The sequence below is a fragment of the Triticum aestivum genome, chromosome 1D, assembly GCF_018294505.1.
Source record: "Triticum aestivum cultivar Chinese Spring chromosome 1D, IWGSC CS RefSeq v2.1, whole genome shotgun sequence".
Classification (NCBI taxonomy): Eukaryota; Viridiplantae; Streptophyta; class Magnoliopsida; order Poales; family Poaceae; genus Triticum; species Triticum aestivum.
The window spans coordinates 115,440-134,317 of NC_057796.1; the positions used below are offsets into that span (position 1 = coordinate 115,440).

The 18,878-nt window shown below is 44.0% G+C and overlaps 1 protein-coding gene across 1 annotated transcript; it reads left to right on the forward strand.

Moving 5' to 3' along the window:
* The first annotated feature begins 2,258 nt into the window (after positions 1-2,258).
* Positions 2,259-5,241, forward strand: LOC123161765 (uncharacterized). The gene is made up of 8 exons (XM_044579567.1): positions 2,259-2,490; positions 2,604-2,663; positions 2,829-2,911; positions 3,201-3,505; positions 3,642-3,928; positions 4,052-4,151; positions 4,316-4,495; positions 4,785-5,241. Exons 1-8 carry the CDS (start codon positions 2,404-2,406, stop codon positions 5,051-5,053), a joined length of 1,371 nt encoding a protein of 456 aa, XP_044435502.1. The 5' UTR covers positions 2,259-2,403; the 3' UTR covers positions 5,054-5,241.
* The last annotated feature ends 13,637 nt before the right edge of the window (positions 5,242-18,878 follow it).

Here is an 18,878-nt window from a genome sequence, read left to right on the forward strand (position 1 = left end):
AGATACTTACTGGCAGTTCGAAGGGTGGCACCACACACCTTGCAAGACGCACGTGCCCATGCAAGTTCAAGCCAGTAGCAGCTGGCAGAAGTGCCAAGGATTCCGGCGGCGATGTCAATGTCCTATCGTCCACTGATCTGGTCATTTCTTTAGGAATGCTTCTAGTGTTATAATTTTTTTTGCAGGTGTTCTAGTATTATAAGCCGAGGGTACATGGGAGGCATGCGTTGAATTAGACAATGTCTATATCCCCCTGATGTACATTATGAGCCAATAAAAGAACGTTTTTTTCATCAAAAAGAGAAGTAAGATTTACCAGAGGGTATCAATGTTGTGTTTTGTTGTAGTTATGTAGCGTGAGGTAAAGCATATTAATCTAATAAGCAATAAAATAGGTTATTTTAATCAGCCAAAACAGCCTATGACATAAAGTTGCACAAAAATAAAAGCATGGAGTGTAATACTCCCTCCGTCCCAAAATAAGTGTCTTGAGCTTTGTACAAATTTGTACTAGAGCTAGTACAAAGTTGAGACACTTATTTTGGGACGGAGGGAGTATCTTGTTAGAAAGGTGTACACTACATTTTAACATAATTTCACAAGCAACCAACCTTGTTGGAAACCGGGATCAACTCCTCCAACCTCGATATCGTACGTTAGTGTTTATCTTCATGGGTCTGTTCAAAACCACACGAGAACGTCAGCATTGAAATACGTAAAATTATTTCAGCATAAATGCAACACCTAATTTTGACATAAATATTTAGGCTGTCATATGGGGGTTGTTTGGATTTTGCCCACGGCAGCCCCACCAATGTATGAGATGGCCAAAAAATTGGCGATGTTTTCCGCCGCCCGCTACTTGCCCGATCATTGATGAAGAATTGTTGCAGCTATGATGGGCATGCCAAATGATGGGATTTGATCCAACCGGTGTCCAAGTACTTGGTCAACATCAATTATTTGGCTTGGCAGCTTGGGGCTCTCATCCAAACCGGTCATATAGCTTTGAAAAGGAAGCCATAATCAGGGCTCTCTCAATGCAAGTTTCTTAGCACGATTTTATATGTATTTTGCTGATGTGGCATAGTAGTTAACTAGAAGCAAAAGGCGTGCTTTGCTCCGCCGCTGAATATTTTGATAATCTATCACTGACATCTTATGTTATTCCAATATTTAATCAAAGACATACAGGAGAACCACAACGACGGAGCTAACAATGATAGTTTTTGCTATCACCTCCGTTGTTTCTTGAAGCAAAACCGGGTGAAGATACAACGTCAAAAACTACGGAAGCCTTGCACCAGGCCACAATGGCCACCCACCTATGGCTCGAGAAGGATAAGGTAAACTAACTGAAGGTGCTTTCTCAAAGTTTGGCGGCTATGGAGCACCTGCCTCGTCCTCCTCCATAATAGTAGAGGCCGTGTCTGCTTATAGGGTTATGAACTTGTGTCTGTCAGAACTTAAGCACTTGTGATTGTACCTGTACTTTTGTGATATGTATGCTGGATGTGGGGATGTCATGAGATACTTGTGAATTGCTATATATATGTGTGGTATATGCACTTGTGGTGGATATGTGTTAAAAAAAACTCAAAGTTAGTACAAAGTTGGGTCACCTATTTTGGAACGGAGGGAGTAAAATAAAAGTTTGCTGAGGTCCGAGCTTTGCAAAGGTATAACGTCGCACCACCTTGTGGCTCCTGGCTTTCTCGAGTTAAAAGATACTCCCTCCGTTCCTTTATTTAATGTGTGTATGTTTTTTTGATAAAATTTCACAATATAAGATGCATTTCTGCTAATTTGGTCTTGGTTGGTACTCGGCAAACACAACCCTTTTCCCAAGTTGTGCCGAGTTGCTTTTTTCGGCACCAGGGAAACTTGTTCATTTAGGGTTTAGGGTTTGGCAAACGGGCATTGTGGAGCTGCAGTGTGCAGATAAAAAGCAGTCGGCAGACCCCAGTGATTATTAGCTAGGCATCTTGGCTGTATCCAGTAGTGCAACCACGGAAGGCCATGGTCTTCCGGGACGGCTCGCTGTCGATGCATAGGATTAGGATGTCTACTAGCTAGTTCCCCCTTGCTGCCGTCGTCCGCATCGCCATCTACAAGTATATATGCTAGTCCTAGATTAGATTAGATTAGATAGATGTTGTTGCGTGATGCAGGTCCATATATACTCCATACCCGGCCCGCATTGCGTCGGGTTCGGGCCGGGCGCTAGCTAGCCACCAACTTGGTTGCAAATATATATATATGCTACCAATGACAGCTTCGACCACCAAAGTGGATCGGCAAGGGAGGTTGAGTTGACTTTGAGCTTCCTTCATCAGGTCGATCGGCGTTCGTCCACGTCCAGCTGCAGCTGCAATACGATCAAGAAGGGAGGAGCTAGCTGCGATGGTGAAGGACACCGCGTACTACGATACCTTGGGGGTCAGCACCGACACCTCCGCGGCCGAGATGAAGAAGGCGTATTACGTCAAGGTGCGCGCGTATCCAAATCCTTTCTCTTTTTATTTTAGGATCGCGTAACCGATAATCCTTGAGCCATCGACTGATTTAACTGCGCCGGCGATGTTTTGGGTTTCTTTCTACAGGCCAGGTGGGTTCATCCAGACAAGAATCCCGGGGACCCTGATGCCGCGCGCGAGTTTCAGGTACATTTTCCCGCTTATGTTCTTCCCCCTACTTATGCTACTGGTTCAAGAGCATCTCTAGCAAATCCCGCAAACCAGGCTATCCGGAAAATTTCAGCCCCAACCGCGCGCTTTCCTCGCAGCCTAGCTGCAAATACTGATTTAGATCTTGCTTACTGTTGTAAGGAATTAGGTGAGGCCTATCAAGTCCTATGTGATCCAGTGAAAAGGGATTCTTATGATAGCAGTGGAAAAGAAGGTTTATCCCAGTAAGTCCTCTACTTATTTATTTATATCATTACTACCTCCATCCTATATAGTATAAAAGCGTTTTTGACATAGTGTCAAAAACGCTCTTATATTATGGGACAGATGGAGTATTATATATACGTGTATTGAGATGTTAATAAGGTCTCTACTCTGTATAACACGCGCAGAGCAAGCCAATTTTTAAGAAAAAAATTCAATTGCCACAAAAGGTGGATTTAACTTGCATGTGCATTTTATTATCCTCATGTCAGGCTTGTAGTTGAAAGGTGCTTGATAACGATATTTCAGGGATAATATGATTGATCCAGCTGCTGTCTTTTCGATGCTTTTTGGGAGGCTCAATTTTGAAGATTATGTTGGTCAGCTTGCCGCACTGGCATCCGCCGAGGCTGCAGGGAGAAAACTAGAACAAGACTTTGAGCTTCCCGACTTGACTTGCACCCCCACACCCACCGATGTGGAGCTGGTGCAGGACTACCTCCGCCCAGCAATCCAACGCTTGCCGACGAAACGCTCCCTTTGGGATTTGTGCTCTGGTCCTCATCCGCTTGTTAACCCTGACCTCCCTTTCATGGGCCCGTGGGAACTCCCTGGTACGTACTACGTGTAATTCGGAGTTGGTCGGCACATTATATAATTCGGTGTATGTGTATATGGCATATATAATCGCACTATATGTATATATATTGTCTCTCTCTCTCTGTATGAATGAATCCAAGGAACTTGCAGGGATGATTGCGCGCAACAAGTACTACCTCACGGATCATGATGCTCTGGCGTCCTGCTTCGAATTAGGTGGATTCCGTGAACTCCATACACCATATGGGATTTGGAAAGTAAAGACAAGCGACATGGCGATCCGCGTTCAACACAATGAAGTTCCACCCGTACACATACACGCGTTCAACGGACTTGTCGGGGTCAAGAGGACTATGAAGTTCCACCCGTACACATACACGGGCATCAACACCAACTGGACCATGAACGTCTACTTTTCGTTGAACGGATTTACCATGGTATGTAAAATGAGGGTCGCCACTAATTAATAACTCTAATAAGAAGAATACAATGCAATACCTCCTATTTGCACGGACATATATAGAGTATATGTTTAATTCTGCTGCATGTACCTCGTGTAGGACGATGGTTTAGTCCTGTGCCATGTATTCGAGACAGACTCTGCTCCCGAGTACGACGACAGCCCCAAATGCCTCGGATGCCATCCAGGAGCATGCAGTGGTAACTGAATAACATTACTCTATCTTTCTCTTGTACATATACGGGGTAGCACCATAGTTCAGAACTAGCACCTTCTAAAATGAAATCTGTGGATGTTTCCTGTCTTCTCCATCATTTTGTGCAGTTGTTAATCTGCATTTCTAAAAATCCTGTGTGTGATGCAGGATACCACAATGGTCAAGCATTCGGAGCTCCAAGCAACGCTTCATTCAATTCAACATATCTAGGATCCAGGCCAATGCACCATCATGACACAGAACGCCGTCCGGACCCAAGATTATCCTCTTTCATGGCACATCTTGAGAACCTCTTGCTTGGTGACCCTGATCCTGACAACTCCGCAGGTAAACTCGAGCTAGTCTCCTGCGTAGAGATTAATTGAGGAACCTAGCTAGAAAAACAGTACTACATTTTTTGCTTTGGATAACAAGGTAGGCCACCTGCTTACATATTCCAAAACCAAACCCAAGGTCTGAGAATTGTTCCGCGAACAAGCCTGTGGCACAACAATATTATTACTGCATCTTATTAGGCTGACTCCTATATATGGTTTGTAATTGCTAGCTACTCGTATAGTCGAATCTGGTGGAAGTAATAACACATTTTTCTTTCCTTTCTCATTGGGATCGCTAGATGCTGGAAACTCTAGTGCAAGAACAGGCGTCCCTCCAACAGCTGATCATGGACAGTCGAAAAAGCGCAAGAAGATCTCAGATGTTTGGGATTACTTCACCAAGATATTTGCATGCGACATCAACGGGAAAGTTTTGACATTTGCGGCTTGCAACCACTGCTGCAAGGTACTGACAGCCAGCTCCAAGGGTGGGACAACACACCTTGCAAGGCACGCGTGCCCGTGCAAGTTCAAACCAGTAGCAGCTGGCAGAAATGTCAAGGATTAAACATACCTTATGAAACTATCGGGAGAGCTCCTTATTCCTTGCAATCATCATTAACGATGAAACACGAACAAAATCGTTATACCTAGCTAAAAGACATTAAAGAAAAGCGCTTGTTGGAAGGCAACCCAATATTTATCCTTTTTTATTTTTTTTTGTCTTTACATGGTTAGTACTACTATTCTAAGCAAAGTGCCGAGTACAACTTTTAATCGGGCTTAGTTTGCAAATTTACGAGTTCTTGTGTTGAAACACAAAGTTTACTGTTATGTCATGAATTTCGATGGTTAGTTGGAATGTGATAAAAATCTGAAATTTTGACATAGTAAGCATTTATAAGTTCTCCGTTACGGGTAAATTTTAGAATTTTTTAAGTTACAAAATTATTTATTTAAATTCTACTTCTACAAGTTGTCCTGTTTTGATAGATTGTTGTTATAGTTGCACCGTTTACCTATGTATACAAAGAAAATGTTATTCAGTTACCACCGCATGCTCCTCGATGGCATCTGAGGCATTTCAAGTTGTCGTCGTAGTCGGGTGAGTCTGTCTCGAATACATGGCACATGACTAAATCATCTTACATCGATTAAGCATTGGAAATGCATCCCAATAGAAAGATTATGGGCAAAAACAAATAACATGCTATGTTCTGAGAGTTACATGGTAGAATGCGACCCAATTTTACGTACCCGGAGAAATGAATCTCCCTCTTTGCATGAATAGTAGATGTTCATGATCCAGTTGGTCTTGGCGCCCGTGTTCTGGTGGAACTTCGTAGTCTTCTTGAACCCCACGATCATGTTGTGTTCCGCCCTGATCACTGTGTCGTATGCTGTTTTGGCCAAAACCCATTTGTTGTTACTTGTCTCTCATCCCACCCTTGTTGTTACGCGCAGTCATCCCTGCAAGTTCCTTCGATTCATTAGACAAGTGCGTACCAGGGAGTTCCCACGGGTCCTCCTTATTTAAACCCATCCCCTTTAAGTTATTTTATTTACAAGTTTTACAGTAGTTGGCATTTTTTGGAGCCGTTCGTTTGTCTCGATCTAACGGCGCATACATACGTAGTACTCGAAAGTACGCGGATGAAAGTACTCGAAAGTACTATTAGTCTAGGGGCATTTTAGTCCTAGGAAATATATGACAAGGTGGGGCCCTCTCGTCCAATGCAAAACCGCCGCCCCTCTCCTCCAATGCAAAACCGCCGCCCCTCTCGTCCAATGCAAAGCCGCCGCCGTGCTCCTTCCCCTCTTCCATCACCATTGCAACCGCGGCCATCTCCTAGCCTTCTCCTCCTTCTCGCGGCCGCAACTTTGCTCTTCTCATCTTCCACATCCACCCCCCTCTTCCATCCACGCAAGATCCTCGATGGAGCAGCAGATCGAGCACATCGGCGGCGGCGAGAACGCCGACTTCGTGGAGATCGCCGGCGGCGAGAACACCGACTTCATGGAGATCGCCGGCGGCGACCAGGTCAAGATGGCCAGGTTGACGGAGATCCGTTCTTGGTTTCACAACATATTGCAGATGAACTGGACGGCAATGGCCACTTTGAAGCAAATGACGAGGAGGGAGAGGGCAAAGCTTTCCCCCCCCCACCCGCACAACTGATGCACAAGGTCGAGATCCTCCTCTGGGCGATGGAGCAGGCCGATTCGTCCAGCCCGTGGACCAGGCGTAGGTGGTGGGCGTTCAGATCCAGGGTAGAGCATCCACTGGATCAGGAACCCATGGTGCATGAGGTGCCGTTGCAGATTGTGGAGCCTCCAACCGAGTCGGAGATGACTCCGAAGCGCAAGAGGAGGAGGACAGTGGTCGCGACATCGCTTCCCCGCCGTTCTCCACGCTTCCCTCGCCGCTCTCCTCGTCTGAACGGCGGCCGTAGCTATGTTTAGGGTAAGATTGCTGAATTTCATTCATCATTACTTGCCACTTGCTTAATTTGATTCTCTGCAATATGTTCTTGCTACCTGTGTACTTGAATCCGTAGCCTCTGGATGGCAGCTTAGTTTGATCGACGAGGCTGTAATGAGTCTAGGCATATAGCATTGCTATGTTTACTTGCTACGTTTTGATGTGCTGGAGTTGTATCCATGATAGGAAATTTTGTCTGTCACCTCAAGAGTTGTGTTCAAATTACGTGATGCAATCTGTGTAAATTGAACTTGCAATATTTTGGCTGCAAGCAGTGCCTCCAGAAAAGTTCAGTACACAGTTTAGAGTGATAGACTCTGGGTTGACACTGAAATATTTCAATACTGCAAGTTTAGTAGATAGTTGTAGGCATTGAAATATTTCAGTACTGACAGGTTCACACTGAAATATTTGAGTAGTGCAATTGCAGTACACACGGGTACACACTGAAAAATTTCAGTAGTGCAATGCAATTTCAGTACACACGGGTAGACACTGAATATTTCAGTACTGCAGTTTCAGTACACGCACGCAACCCCAGAAATATTTCGGTGTAGCAGTTTCAGTACACGCGCGTAGCCACTGAAATATTTTGGTGGTGCTGTTTCAGTACAAGCACGTAGCCTCTGAAATATTTCGGTGGTGCACTTTCAGTACATGCACGTACCCACTGAAATATTTCAGTGGTTCACTTTCAGTACACGCACGTACGAAATGAAATATTTCAGTGGTGCTGTTTCAGTACACGCATGTAGCAACTGAAATATTTCAGTGGTGCTGTTTCAGTACACACACGTAGCCACTGAAATATTTCAGTAATGCACTTTCAGTACAGAGATGTAGACACTGAAATATTTCAGTAGTGCCATGTCGGTGATCTTGCATCCAAATATTTAGGGCTTCCTAATGATTCAGCAAAAAAATAGACATAAGCAGTGAAATAATTTTTGTAGGGATGTTGGCTTACTCATGTTTTAGAGTGGTTGGGCTTTTTTAGAACCGTTCGTTGATGTCGATCTAACGGCAGACAAATACGAAGTACTGGGTAGTACTCCGATGCCATATCAATGTTGCTGATATGAATATGCATGTTTTCACCAAGTGTTGTGTCTGAATTAGAACTGAGCATTTTTTCTTGATGGTATCCATGGATCTAGAACTCCTATGAATTTGCTCATGTTGGATGTTTTGTTCTCCATCATTTGTACTAGCATTCCGTGCGATTAGCTGCCATGACAAGACCCCTGGCAAATTTATTTTCTTGCCTCCAACATCCCAGGTGTGTTTTGCAGGAAAAAACCTGGAGTTCACCAGGCTGGCTGCAGTTGTGAGGCTGGGAGGCTGATGGTGCTGCTACTGGCTGATCCTTCTTCTTTCAGCTTTTGTTCGTCCTTTCTCATGCCGTTGGACCAGGGCTACTTCCCTATGTGCTGTTAATGTATTAAGTAGTTCCTTCGAATTTGTAGTATTCAAATTACGCATTGATGGAATGTGTGAGGATGAACAATTATCAGTAACTTTACGAAACCCCTTGTAATATAATTCATGACAGCCAATTTGGAACATTGCCAGATTCAATATTTGGTATAATTGGCACATGCGCACAGCATGTTGCACTTGCGCACAGCATAGACAAGTGTTGCAGCATGTCTGAAGCAACACTGAAGCGCCATTTGTGATCATTGCACCATCGAAACAACAAGTAAACATGAAGGAAGCATTCACCACCAATAAAGTTAAGGCCAGACATATATAGATAGCATTAGGTACCAGGCAGTTCACAACAGATCCAGTTAAGACACACAATACATTACATTACATTAATAGAGGTAGTTTTTAACCAGTTCAGACCCAGATGCAGCTTTCCAAAAGTACGGCTTCCGGCTTCTGATGATCAGCATGATGTAGGACTAGAGGTTAGGGTTTCTCAGGACCTTCAGGAGGGCAGAATGCTCAGCCCTGATCTTGTACTCATCACTGGAGATCGATGTAGCCCGGCAATGTTCCATCAGATGCTCCAATAACCCAGACCTGGGCTTGGGCTTGCTGCAGAAGGGGCAGCGGTACTTTTCCGTCCTCCAGTTGTGGTACATACCAGGTCCTTGGGTCCTGATCTTCAACACCACCTTCTCTTCAAACGACTCGACGTTCCCCTCGTCCACATCATCTCCAGATTCATACTGCACACATTAATGACTGACATTAATACATTATGCATTCAAATACTATAAACACACTAACTCAATGCACAAATAACATTTCAACTAGGCCTTACCTCATACGGCTCATCTTCATCAGAGTCATATGGGTAGAACCCAGTCTTGTCCCACTTCCTCTTGTTGCCCACAACCGCAAGATCCTCCTCCTCCTGCTATATTGTCAAACAAGCACATCAATTACAATGAATTGAATTGCAGTTCAAAGAATGTCATTACACACAAAATTGTGAATGTGAACCACATTGGTATGTTGCAAGTGACCAAATGCTTTCCTTATAAATACAGAATCTAAGCAATCAATCAACAGACAAATGCTTTCCTTCATAAATGCTAATGAAAATCCAAGCTGGATTCTTGACATTCCCTGGATTATCCCAACACTTTTCTTTTGAGGGAATCCCCCCCCCACACTACTTAATGAAAACATATAGTATATTTTGTTGCTAGGATCCTGCCTTGGAATGTTTACTTCACTCTTTACATATAGTATATACTAATTACAGAAGCCAACTACAAATTTCAGTATGCACAGATTACAGTTTTTGGGATAATGCAGCAAAGCTCCTACACATATTAACATAATGCAGTAGTTAATTAGGTACAACTTCAACTATAAATGCATACATCTCCAACAAACATCTAAAATTTCATTACTTACCAAAACAACAACAAATTATACTATAGATGAATCTTGTATCATCTAAATCAATTCATTGGCACATCAAAATTAATGCATTCCAAATCAAATATGTTTCCATCCAGTATCATTGAACCACAGATCAAATCAAATAATCATAAATGTCAGCAGCATTGAACTACAGATCTAATAATCATATGACATCTATCTGACCTTAAATTCCCCCTTAAATAAGGTATTCAACCTCATACTAATTAAAATCTAACAAGCAAAAATTCAACTACTAATCTAATAAGCATCTGAAAAAACCCCAAGATGCTTTTATCTCTGAAGCAACGGCATTGCAGAGGATGTTCAATGCTGTCAATATGTCTGAAGCAACAACAAAATTCCACAACTAACCCAAACTAAATAAGCATAGACTGCCCCTTCCCCTCGACCACGCTTCCCCTCTCCTTCAGAAGCCCCAATCCAGCACAAAAAAATCCAGCCCTTGAGAAGCTCTTTTGGATTAACATGACAACACCCAGTACATGAGCACATCCTTCACTATATTTACAACCAAACTAATGCACCATCTAATCACCTCAGGTAGACAATTTCCAAATCACAAGGCCATGCACAAATCTAACCAAACAAAGTTCTGGCCACAAACACTACAATCTAAAACTACCAACTAAAAGTGATAAGCAGATACCTTCTGCTCCGCCTCCTCCTCGCCGGAGCCGGCCTCCACCTTCCACCTTCTCCACCTCGTGCGCCTCGCCACAGCCCGCCCCCACCTTCTGCGCCTCGCCAGAGCCCGCCTCCACCTTCTGCGCCTCGCCGGAGATCGCCAGAGCGGGCGCATCTGGCTGGACCGCGCTGCTGCGGCCCGGCCCCGCCTTCTCCAGATCTCCAGCGGAGGGAGCACCGCGCTGGACGCCGGCACGCCCCCTCACAAAGGTGCCCGCAGCGACCTGCCGCGCCTGCTCCACCAGATCTGCGCCCCAATCGGGGCGCTCGCCTCCTGCGTCCGCCATGGCGATGGAGAGGATGCGGTGAGGGAGACGAGGAGGTTGGAGAGGAGAGGGTTTTGGGGAGTGGGGAGTGGAGAGAGGGAGACGATGCGGCGGGGGGAAATGGTGGGTGATGCGGCCGGAGGTGGTTGCCGTCCACATTTATATGATGGGACAGTTTTGGCAACTACTCGTGACACGTGCTGCCCCACGCGCGGGCGGCTTCACGCGTGCACGAAAGGCTGCCGTATACAAACAAATACGTATACGGCCGGGCATACGATCCTATATGACGACCAACACGCCCGAAACCAAGGAAGCGTGCACCCGCCGTCCCTCGTGCGCCCTTAAGGCCAGCCCATGTGAGGGGCGGGAAGCCCCTTCCGTTTTTCCTTTTTATTTTTTCTGTTTTCTATTTTTCCTTTTGAAAGTAATTCAGGATTTCTACAAAGTTGCAAATTGCGAAAAAAATGTTCGCATTCCAAAGTTCTTCATGGCTTGAAAAAATGTTCAGGACATGATAAATCTCACAGATTCAAAAAATGTTCGTGATTTCAGAAAGTGTTCATATGTTAAAAAAATGTTCATGAATTTTTAGTAAATGTTCAAAATATTTTGAAAAATGTATGAATTTTTCAAAAATGTTCATGAATTCGAGTAGCTAGTAGAGCATTAGTTACCAGTTAATAATAGTTGCAATCCATCAGAAGCAATAGTACCTAGATATGAGTAGATATAGGTACGGTAATACACGACAAGTACTCGCAAACAAGAGCTAACATAACAAGTTCATTTCACATTGATACATGGCCCACCCCAGTTCTAAATGAGGTGGATGGTGATCATCATCCTCAAGTCATGGCGACGGGTGTTCGCAACAGTGAGTAGGATGGCCTGTCCTACCCGAAGATTCTTGGCACGAAGGAACTTCTTCCACCCTGCCCTGCTCAAGACAGTGCGACCGTCCGTGTCCACTGCATAGGCACAGCTGGTGATGGAGCCCGTTCTGGTAAGGCGTAGTCCAGCAGCCATGCCTTGTTCGTCTGGGTCGATGCCACAGCTATCAAGTAACCTCTTAGGTAATTTCTGAAAACAGTTGACATGATATATCATCGCATATTACTACACTACATGCATGTCATAAAATTCTTCACTAAATGAATTCTAAACTAGGCCTCTCATCACAGTACTACAACATGCATATCATATGAACTACTACACTAACTAAGCATGCATATCATGTAATTACCACACTAAGTAACATACCATGATATGCCGTTTAACATTCGTCCTTGTGAGGCGGGTCACGAATGGCTTCCCTAGGTAGTCTTCACGTAGCGGAAGCATGTCCCAGAGGTTGCCGATTTCCTCGTCGCCCAGTCTGAGTCCTTGGGCATACAGGTATTCAACAAGTGGGTTCTCATCATCATCTGAATCGTCATCATCTGAGTCAGCACCATCTTCCTCCTCATGAACTTCATCCTCACTATCCGGAATCAAATTTAGATAGATAACAGAAATCCTGGGCCTATCTCTTCTGAAGGAGAAGCTGATCAATTCACCCCCACTAAGACGCATGCGGGCGATGAAACGATCCCAATCATCTCCTCCTATCTGGGTTATCTTTCGCCCCTTCTCGACCTGCATAGTGTATGGGCCCCCAAGAGCGTCGAAGGTCACGGTGTCTCCGATGAGCTCATTGAATGCCAATCTCACATTGCATGGTACGATCTGTGTAAGATAAAAACAAATAACAGACACAATACATTAGTGGAAATAGCAAAAAAAAAGAATGTACTGTCAGAAGGTTCATATAAATTGTTACCGCTGCAACAACAAAAGAAGGCTGGAAGTAGATGCCGAACAGCGTGGCAGTAGAAAGGCTGGTCCGGCACCGTGAGTTGCAGCGTCCACATGGTGCTTCCTCCATTCTACACAGAACATGTTGAACTCTAAGTTGAATTGTACATAGTACAATACAAAGATCATACATATAATAAATCATAGTGATAACCTATACTGGCAATGGCCAATCAATCTATTTACTATCATCTACGTAATAAAGCAATGCCAATGACAATGGCAATGCCCGTCTCATCTAAACCTGGGAATAGTTTGGCATCCAAACCAGTCCAATCCACGGCACACATCAAAACCAAACCAATCCAGATATTTTCATTTAGAATCTAGACCAAACCGAACTATACATGCTCGTCATCCAACCCAGTCCAAACCGTTTTCAACTTTTGGATTGAATCCAAAGGTTCAAACCATAGAAACCAAATCAAGATCCAATCCAAAAACTAAGTTTCAGTCCAAACCAATCGGCTCAGATCCGCCTCCGTAGGGAGACGCGGTTGGGGAAGGGAAGAAGAGGGGAGATCTCACGTACTTGCCGGAGTTGGCGGCGGCCGCGCACCGGCAGCGAAGAGAGGGGTCGTCGGGAGATGGCGGCGGCGGCGCTGGTCGAGAAGGGGAGAAAGAAAGATGTGGAGTGGTCGAGACGGGGAGAAAGAAAAATGTGGTACATGTGGTGGCGCGGTTGTGTGGATGACAAGGGGACCCACTTGTGAGACCGATAGCAATTGATGGCAAACCGCAAGAGGTGCATGACCGCAGGAGGTGCACGACCGCGTGCACTTGTGAGACCGATAGTACTCTGTTTTTTGCTCTCTTTTTTTCATGTCAGAAGTGTTTTAAGCATTTTATCGTTGCAGGCCCGTGGGTGGTTACAGAATGGAACACGAACAGCACGAGCCCCACGACCCCCACGACCACGATAACGATGAGCGCCTCCCTCACGCGACGAACCGCCTCCCCCAGAACTCAAAAGGCACCTTCTCCTCCATTCCTCCCTCATTATGCGAACCACGTCCATCTACTCCACAAACTGCAACCACCGTCTCTGTCTCAAAACCGCCGTCGCTGGAGAAGGGCAATGGCGGAGGAGCCGTCTACCAAGCGTCACTGTGGCGAGACGTCCGACCAGAGCATCAAGGAAGAGCAGAGCATCAAGGAAGACGATGTTCAGGTCCCCGGTGAGAAGCGTGACTACACCACCAAACTTGACAAGGTGGAACTCCACGGCAAAGAGACGCTGGAGGTCGTCTGCACCAGCAATCCAGACACTGCCGACGAAATGCTCACCAGGCTCTTCATGAAAGCCGTCGGCAGGTATCCTAGATTCGTCGGCGTTGATGTGGAGTATACCAGGGATGACGAACCTCCGCAGTACGCAGCATTTCTGCAGTTATGCGTGGATGAACTCTGCCTGGTCTACCACATCGCTGCGGCCACAAAATGGTGAGCCATCCTACTCATATACCCTAGTTTCTCAACTACATCTACTAGTGTAGATTGTGAAGTGGACGCACTAGTGTGGTTTCTCAAGTACATGCACTGGCATAGATTTTTACCCTGATGCACTGGATTAGTATCTTAAAATCTTGCACCAGATTAATCACCAAACTTGATATACTAGTGTAGTTTCTGATCTTGATGCATTAGTGTTGTGTCTACCGCTGTGGATGCATTAGTGTTATTTTCTGAAGTTGATGCACTGGACTAGATGTATTAGTGTTGTGTCTACTAGTGTAGTTTCTGATATACTAGTGTAGTTTCTGATATTGATGCATTAGTGTTGTGTCTACCGGTGTGGATGCACTGGACTAGATGTATTAAAAGTTGTTTCTGAAGTTGATGTAGTGAAGTAGTTTGCTGTAGTGTTATTTTCAACTGTATGATCCAAAAAGAGAAATAACATCATGTACTTCATGCATTCATCTTCAAAATTACTACTAATCTTCAATATGTCTCTCCCCTTGAAGGCCCAAGCGCCTCAAGAGCTTCCTCCAGGAGAAGAAGTTGTTCACCTTTGCCGGTTTCAGCATTCATAATGACAAACAGATGCTGAAGATGTCTGGTTTGGAGATCAATCCCGAAAAGTACATCGACATTCAGAAAAACTATAGAGTTCCATATGCCGGCAGAAAGAAGCAGTACGACTCCTTGGCTGATGTTGCAGCCAGCGTCATCCACCCATTTTACCAAAACATGAAGAAGAAGATCAACAGGACCGAAGACCATAAACTGTGGGGGATCAGCCCGCTGCCAGACTACCTCATCGAGTACGCAGCGAAGGATGCGTACGCCACCTACAAGGCTTGGAAGATAATAGACAACATCAAATCAGGTGTGGAAATTTCAGAAGCACAGGAGGCTGACCCCTACTACCACTGCCACTACGCGGCATGAAGAGAGATCAAAGTCTGCCTTCAAGTTGCTAGCGCAGTGTCCTTTTATGATATCTATGTTTCTTTGTTGTTCGATGTGTCTGAACTTATGTCCTATGGTGTGTCTGAACTTATGCTGTGCGGTGGTTGATCTGCCGTTTATCTTAAGAGTTTGCTGCTACTCTGGTTTAGTGTTCCAAGTTGTTAATACTATTTTGGTGATGCATGATAAGCCTTGTACAATGCTTGATGCGTACGGTGGTGCTTAGAAAAATAAACAGGGTTTTTCTGAAGCACTGGTGCCTATTTCTACAGGAGAGACGCCTAGTTATGCGTCTACCCTGTACAAATAAGCACCTGTGCTTAAGAAAAGCCTGGTTTATGACTATGGTAGTTATAGCTTGGCATGATTATGTTTAGTGTATAACTCAGCATGATTATAGCTTCACAAAATTAAACCATGCAAATGATTGCCGATTCCACCTATTGCCAAATCAAGCTTTGTACTGATGATGCATTAGATATTGCTATAAGTAGAGGATGCTCATGATTGCCAAAAGTACCTATTTCCACTTTCTGATAAGAACTAAACGTGTATGAAATGATGCTAAAAGTAGAGCATGAGCATGAGCATTTATCAATTGATGATCAATTGATGCAACCTATTTGTGTTTGAATGGGCTCAATAAAGCTGGTGCTGGTTTATGCTCTCTGCGTGACCGTGATGGAAACGAAGACACTTGGTTGGCTATGGTCTTGCTGTCAAATTTAAGTTTCAGTTCTTTAAGACTCTTTGTTTTTGCTGCTTCCTCGGGATTGACTAGCTTTCTCGGGCGTCCACGTGCTCTCTTCCTTTTTGGGGAGTTGGGTGCACCACTATTGGGGGAGTTGGGTGCACCGGTATCCTTCTGGGAGTTGGATGTGTCGGGTTCGTTGGAACCATCAGGATTGTTTACTAATTGCACGTCGTCTTCTGAACCATCAGGTAGAACTGCTTGCTGGGCATCATACACCTCCTTCTGTATAAGAGAGTGCTGCGTTAGTTCTAATCATGAGACTTATGAAATAAATGATATATTCTTGATGTAGCACTAACCGTTATGGGGAACTTATATGATTCGAGACGAAGCGCGTTGCAATTTGAATGCAGTAAGGCTGTACATATTTTCCACCTGAAAATATCTATCCTTGCCTATATTTGATAACCGACACTTATGTCAGCATAGCTTTCAAGCTAAACAAAGTACAAATGTTAATTAGGCATTCAATTACCTGGTTGAAAATATCGGTCATTTCATCCCCGTTCCATGACAACATGTACTGCAGTGTCCAAACCGCATAGGAAGTCCTGCGATGTTTAGTTAAAGATCAGTAATCTTATTCGTGTAGGCAAATAATAATTTATGAGGCCATGCCTACCCATCGGTCTGTTGTGGTATGTTCTCATAGCGTTTTTTGGTCCATTCGGCAAAATTGATGTTCTTAGCTGGTGATATCAACCCATTCTTGACAGCTTCGTCGATGCAGAACTGAATCGAGTCCACCTAGGGTACGACGAGTTATACATAGGGTTACGCTACTTTGGGAGCTCATGTGCCATGCGGATCAAAAGAGGCAGCAAGAGAACACTTACAAGAGAATCTTCCTTGGTCTTGTCGCAATGATAATTCATGGAGTTCAGAGTCTGAATTTCTTTTTTGTCAAAATTAAACATCATTAGCATCCAATGGTTTTGGTGTACATTCAGTGGGACATGCACCTGCAGTAAAATTTGGGTTGGGTTGAGAACTGAAATTTGTCGTGTACAGTGTGTACATAAACTATGAAAGTGAGGAAAACATGTACCTTTCGGCGCCCTACAAATTTTTCTGCTACACGAGCTAACCATGAGGCTGCACGTCCAACAGGAACCACCCCCTTCATTTGTAACAGCTTTTCGGTTTCTTCAGGGGATATGATTGAGGTAGTATCATTCTCAATTTGGCTAATGCGAGCATATGCCATAATAACCTGCCAAATTTTCAATCATACAATAATAAGAAAGTTGTTGCAGTAATGATGTAGACTAGAGTATAATGGGCTTACATCACCATAAATGTATTTCTCGTCCAAATTTCGCTTCAGTTTTTCTGCTGTGAGGGTAATGTCTCCGATTCTAGCTATTTCAACAGGGTCGTATGTTCCGCGGATGTAAACGGCTGTCTCTATGTCCTCATCCGTGAACTTGTAATCATTACCAAAGACAGGCTTCATCGGAGTTAATTCTGGATTCTCATTGTTTTCCGTCACATGTCTTGCACTTGGTGTAGTCGAAGTCCCTGCCGTGAATTGGATAGCCCTAGGAGTTCCTGTCAGTGATGAATTGCACACATTGACTTGATCCTACAAAGAACAAAGGTAGTTCATCATTAGTTTGTTACTTTTAGATATTAACGTGTTGGGCCATAAAGATCACCTGCACGCCTCCTTTCTGTGACACTGATTGTCGGTTGCTTCTAAATTCGTATTTTAATTCCTGTAACAATGCAAACAATAATGAACATGAAGGAACATATTCATACAAAATACAAAATGCACAGTATGACATACATGTAGTTCCCTCCTTAAGTCTTTAATTTCGTCCTCGGCCTTCGACAACCTAGGATTAGTGCCAGTTTTAGTCTTCATGTCGATCAAGTCTTCAGCTAGCGTCTGGTATTTGACATCAAATCTGTGCTCAATTTCCATTAACTTCCTGCCTACCTTCTTTTCATGATCAGCTAAGCGTGCATTCATGGCTTCAACTACCATGTCAATCTGTGTAAACCAAATAAAACCCCGTTGATAACAATAGCTAAATGAATGAGGTTCCATGACACCTATTTGTGATATTGCAAAAACAAATAGTCTTTGGAGTACATACTTGCTGGCTACTAAATTGCTGTCCTTGTGATGGTGCTCGATACGAATCATGTTGATGCACATGTTCATCATTTTTTCTTGGAAAATTATTAGAATTCTCAGACGGTCGTTGAGGAGCACAAATTTCCATGACAGCCTTTTTTTATAAAATATAATGAACCATTAGTACCAAATAAAAAATCGGATATAGAAAGTTCAATTGTAGATAGGTACCAGCCCGTTATGAAGACCTCCTTTATCGTAAGCATCGCTTCTTAAAGTAGCCGTCGTTTCGTCCCATCGTGCGATCAATGGTGGGGGTCTAGAAGCATACATCAATCGGCCACTACGCACGTGCTCCCAGTACCAATACTACACAATAAATTAGTTCATCACCATACAGATATGCAACAGAACAATAATTAAAGGACATTAAGTAGTGATCTAGCACTAACCTGGAGCAGAATTAGATTTCCTTGTAGATTTACGTGATCTCGAGTTCTAAACTTGTGAACGGACTTGAAGAAGTGATTAAGTGTGAAACATCCCCAGTTAAATTTCCGAAGGTTTTGAAGATCTGTAACAAGGTTGAGATATTTCGAGTCCACATACTGTTGTGCTGTTGGTGCTAGAACAGTACCAATTGCGTACAGAATGAACCGTCTCAGGAAATCGCCGTCTGGAGCTTTGGAAGCTCGGATCGCCGTTTCAAGGTCAGAAATCAAAATTTGCCCATTGTTTGCATAGGCGGTAAACAATTCTGTGTCGGTTTGCATTTCCAGATGTGGCTCTATATCCTCCCTTCTATCGGAATGCCAAATATACACTGCACGTCCTCTTTTGTTATAGGAATTGGCGTTTTTCCGATGGTAATGGATTGGGTGTCCATATCTATGCTCTTGGCTAGTCTAACCAACATTATGCGCCGTAGAGTCACTTCATGCA

Coding starts and splice junctions, on each gene's coding strand:
- LOC123161765 (XM_044579567.1), top strand. CDS start 2,404: ATGGTGAAGGACACCGCGTACTACGATACCTTGGGGGTCAGCACCGAC. Junction 2,491..2,603: donor AGAAGGCGTATTACGTCAAG/GTGCGCGCGTAT, acceptor TTCTTTCTACAG/GCCAGGTGGGTTCATCCAGA. Junction 2,664..2,828: donor ATGCCGCGCGCGAGTTTCAG/GTACATTTTCCC, acceptor TACTGTTGTAAG/GAATTAGGTGAGGCCTATCA.